The following is a 5,609-nucleotide window of genomic DNA, read 5'->3' on the forward strand; positions in this document are numbered from 1 at the left end:
CAAGAAATGGAGAATATTCTTTAATAGAAAGATCTTTTTATCGAGATGATAGATTGCTTTAATAGAGAAACGTGGACCCCCCCCCCCTCAAGTTACCGGTTCTGTACAGTCTGCCACTATGTTTTCTAAACAATAAGGATTTAAAATTAAGGTGCTGAGCTGGCAGAAACGTTAAGACGCCGGGCCAAATGCTTAGCTGTATTTCGTCTGTGTTCAAATTCTGGCGAGGTCGACTTTGCCTTTCATCCTTTCGGGGTCGATCTAGTCGACTGGACCCCTCTCCAAAAATTTCGGTCTATACCATTTTTCATCACATTGGCGTGATTGTTCCGGGTCGATATATTTTGATCTTGGGCAGCCAAGATCAAGCCTTCACTCTCTGCCTTTAGCCCCTGAGAAGTAGAAAAGAATAAGGATTCAAATTTACATTTAAACAACGTATAAATTAGTGAATCGGTCAGAGGTAATACTAGATTTAAATGAAAACTCATTTAAAAAAAGAAGAGCAACATTTTATGTAAGTCACCAACCCTAAAAATATTTTGAAAAAAATCTATTTGCAATTCGTTGAGAATTCTGTCTTTTAACAAAAAATTAGTCTACGAAGCAGATAGATCACTTCTAAAACATTAAACAAATACTTACAAAGAGAATCTTCAGCAGCTCCGATCCAATGCCAGCAAAATTCCACGCCTGTTGAAATGATCAGTCAGTTCGATTTCCATGTTTCCACCTATATAGCTAAGATCTTTGCTACACTAACAATATAACAATCTATTCATGTACTGGTGTCATTTTGCAGTTTAATGAAGCTATAAAATGTATGAAATTATTTATAATCAGCATATAGAAGCGCACGTGCGCACGCACACAAGGAATAAAATAAAATATGTAACAAGAGAATTTACCGTTAATTATTCGGAAAGATGGACATTCAGGATTGAACCGAACTTTTGGGGGAAGAGTCCAGTCGATTAGATCGACCCCAGTATGCAACTTGTACTTAATTTATCGACCCCGAAAAGAAGAAAAACAAAATCGATAACGGCGGAATTTGAACTCAGAACGTAAAGACAGACGAAATACCGCTAAGCATTTCGCCCGACGTGCTAGCGATTCTGCCAGCTCACCGCCCTATCGATCTTATTTATTGATTCACTTTGGTAGCGCGTTGCTACTTGTAACCTCAGATATTGACATGATTCCAATAAGCCTACAAGTGTTAAAATCCATTCTGATCGTCTTTCCTGTTCCTATGAGGCAAACCTTCTACAGCCGCTCCACAGAACATTCCATTCCAATCTCATTTAACCATTTCACTATGTTTTTTTTTTTCTCACATTCCCTAAAGCACCAATTATTATTATTGTTGTTGTTATTATTACCATTATCATTAATAGCAGGCTCTACGTTCATAAGTCAAGAAATGCAATGAAATATATATAATCGCTGACAGAATAACAATATTTAGATTAACCTTGGCAAAACGTTATATTAGTGAATAAGTTTTACACTTGAGTAACGAAAGAGTGATACAGTTAAACAACATGGCGATAGAGAAAGAAACCTATTGGCTGCTGCTACTGCTGCTGGCATGTTTTCATAGCGGAAACAGAAAATATTTTATGACTTTGGGGTTACGATAGTATTAAAGGTGGGGATGGGGAGATAACTTAGAAAGAACAACGGAAAGATACACGCAAACGAAACATACATAGACGCATACGCGCGCACACACACACACACACGCACATTCTATTGCTTCTTTCAGTCATTTTGACTGTGGCCATTGTGGAGCAGCGCCTTTTAGTCGAAGAAATCGATCCCTGAATTTATTCTTTGCAAGCCTAGTATTTATTCTATCGTTCGCTTTTGCCGAACTGCTACGTTACGGGGACGCAAACACACTAAGATCGGTTGTCAAGCGATGGTGGAGGGACAAACACAGACACAAATATATTCATATGTATATGACAGGTTTCTTTAAGTTTCCCCTCTACCAAATCTGCTCACAAGGCTTCGGTCGGCCCGAGGCTCCAGTGGAAGACACTTGCCCAAGGTGCCACGCTCCGAACCACATAGTTCCGGACTGTGTGGTTGTAAATAATGCACATAATTCCTCATCTCTTAAATATAGAAACGAAGTCTGTCATTGATATATAGAAGAAAGAGGATGAGGGAAAGAATCGAACCCTGGCAAACACCGAGAATTGATTGAGGGTGTAACGGAAAGATGTTCTTTCACATGTGCCGCGATGGTGCAACTTGATAGAAAGCTGTCAAAGGTCTGACCATGGTTGGCATGTCTTCGATCAGAGGTATGCTGGATCAAATCTGACTGGGTTAAATAAAACAAAAATACATGCTACAAGGAAGTGCCAAACATCCTGCCTGTAAATAAAAGACAGGATATCAACGGATGGACTTTGTTTCAGTCAAGACAAAACCGAGGAAAAGCAAGAAAGGAAACATTAAATCATCCTAGATACATTGTAGTCCCAGATACACTATTTTTAAAAAACAACCAGGAAGAAAATAATGCAGTCGTATATACATATATCTGGATTACAGACATTTGAAAATGTAGTCTCAGTTACGCTATACTTGAAATAGAGATTGAACGATCTTAAATATTCAGCGATTTATCTGCACTAACATGGCCGCATCAGAGTTAAACAACAACAATAAAAATATCACGGGCAGCAGCAGCAGCAGCACCACCACCAAGAATGGCCACAGTGTTTTATGTCCCATCATTTACTTATCAATTGTAATTTTCAGTACATGAACCTCCCCACCGCGCACACACACACAGAGACTTACATACGAATTCAAACATACATACAAACACAGGCATATTATACCCCTCTCTCTATATATGTATTTGTATACATATATCGTATATACATATATGAGTGTGCGTATGAATGTATATATTTTTCTCTATACATATATATATTCTTATGTTTAAAAATGTATATATATGAATGCATGTATGTGTAAATACACACTTGTGTGTGTGTTTGTATACCCATTTCAATTTCTTTTTTCTATATTCTCAGCACTAAACTTCCCTTTTCTGTCTCAATCTTTCACCTACTTTTCTCTCTGCCAATCTTTATCTGACTATCTCTTCCATTATAATTCTCTCACCAGATTTTTATCAACATTTATCTTTATGGCTTCATTCCTTAACCCCTCAAAAAAAAAATGTCTATAGAGAGAGTTTGTAAAGTGCTTAGCTGTTATATTGTCATTAATATGCTCCAGCTAGGCACACCCATCTCGGAAATAACTGCAGCAGGAAAGATCTACTCTACCTCGATAAACAGAGAAACCGTCTTCCGAAAGCACACCGATGATAGCTCCGCCTGAAGAAGTTACAGAGCTTTCTAATAAAGGCGTTGAAAAGACTCTTGTTACTTTCTTTACATCAACCAGGATAACTACAAAAGTATAGACACCAATGATTGCAAAGTGCAACTACTCTACTCTGGTAAAGTGGAAATCTCCTGGTAATGCTATGGTGCCAAATTTCTGGCTACCATGCGCACATAAAAATTAGTTCAGTTATTCAATGAAAACATACAAATTTAAGGGACAGGACGAAATTTTCCCCACTGGAAAAGAAAAAAATGGTGCCGACGAGGATCATATGGATGCAAAGACCAACTCTTAATTGCATGATCCTTGAGAACGGACATAAACACAGAAATCTCAGTTCTGCATGGGTTGATTATAAGGAGGCCTTCGACAGCATGTCGCATTCATGGATCTTGAAATCGACGGATATCTTTAAAATGTATTCTGTGATTTCAAATTTCCTGAAGCACAGCATGTGAATGTGAAATATGAATCTCAATCTATTCAGCTTCGTCCACCTCACAACCTCTTTCTCCATAGCCAAAAGACACAAGAATACCGCTTGCCTTGCCTTCTTAATAGTAGATGATGGATTCGGCTGTTACTCGGGTTCGTCCCACACGCAATCACAGTTATTCCACATCGCTCCCATATTTGGCAATACTCAGACATGGTATATACATGTATGAGTACACGTGTGTGTGTGTGTTCAGGAAAGACAACCGAGGTAAACATATTTTAGCAATTCCATTTTATTAAAATCAATAAACGAAAATAATTCATTGCACAATGATCAAGAAAATGGATATCTTATAAAATTGGTTGATCTAACTATGCTATTTTCTCTATTTCAGATGCTAAATCAAGATTTTGTAAGCCATACACGCAGTCGACTCGAAGCAGCTCTAATGAACCGAAAAGTGGCTTGCATTCTGATCTTAGTACTCGTACATTGACTAATGTGCCGAGGCAAAGTACCCAGCATTACTACAAACCTGACGTTCCTGGAGCTAACCAAATTGGCCGGGCAACGGGCCGTGCTTCAATATCGATATCTTCCATTAGTATATTGATGTCAACTTGCTGGACAGCCGTATTATTACTATTCAGCCTTTCATAAAACACACTATATATCAACATTTTATATACATATATGCATATATAAATGTATATATACATGCACACACGTATATGTATATGTATATATATGTATATATATATATATAAGTATATACGTATATATATATCTTTGAATTTATATATATATATACATATATATCTTTGAATTTATATGCATATATATATACATATAGAGACAGAAACATACACACATATGGCTTTATATATATATATATGTATACATGCTTATATATATATATACACACATATATTACTTGTAAATACACATGCACACGGCCACACAAACAAATATATGTATGCATGTATATACATACAACATATATATGTATATACATATATACATACGTATAGGTATATGTATTTATATTAACTTTGGCTTGCATGTGAGTCAAACTTTCAGATAAATTATATATAAGCAGACACACCAGACATACACACATATGCATGCATATATATATATATATACACACACACACACACATTTCAGAAAAGTTACCCAAAAACCACGTAGTAGATTTTATTCATTTCTTCAGACTGAGGGTGGACGGATGAATATGTGTTTGAGTACGTGTGGGTGTATGTGTGTATATATGTACATATATATATATACATACATATATGCACATATACACAAATACGTATATATATTTGCATATATATATATGTATATATACATATATGCAAATACATATATACATATATTGATATATACGCATAACATAGCTTGAGTGTGTGTGTATATAATTAACGAAAACGCATATTTCTGTATGTATGTTTGTCACACATACACATAGAAAGCGTTTTGCACACAACTAAGCAGTCAGAAAAACAAGCATACATATATGTATAGAGATATATATATGCAAACACAGGCAAAGACACACAAGCATAGCTAGAAATATAAACTTATATGAATAATTAATTAATTAATTACCCTTATTAATTTCAATGTGTCGATGTTGATACATTCTTCCCCGACAGATATATGCATAATCATGAAGAAACACCATTCAATCAAACAAGCTTCATTATTTGTATACACACGCAAAGATTACAACAAAACGGCGTATATATATATATATATATATATATATATATATATATAT

The 5,609-nt window shown here is 35.7% G+C and overlaps 1 protein-coding gene across 1 annotated transcript in view; it reads left to right on the forward strand.

The window, feature by feature from the left end:
• LOC106872790 (uncharacterized) overlaps window positions 1-5,588 on the forward strand; it is a 108,979-nt gene extending 103,391 nt beyond the window's left edge. Inside the window, exon 14 of the mRNA XM_014919900.2 lies at window positions 4,218-5,588. Coding sequence (XP_014775386.1) covers window positions 4,218-4,483 — 266 coding nt within the window. The 3' untranslated portion in view covers window positions 4,484-5,588. The remainder of the gene's footprint in view (window positions 1-4,217) is intronic.
• Window positions 5,589-5,609: the final 21 nt, after the last annotated feature.

This window comes from Octopus bimaculoides, chromosome 7, assembly GCF_001194135.2.
Source record: "Octopus bimaculoides isolate UCB-OBI-ISO-001 chromosome 7, ASM119413v2, whole genome shotgun sequence".
Classification (NCBI taxonomy): domain Eukaryota; kingdom Metazoa; phylum Mollusca; class Cephalopoda; order Octopoda; family Octopodidae; genus Octopus; species Octopus bimaculoides.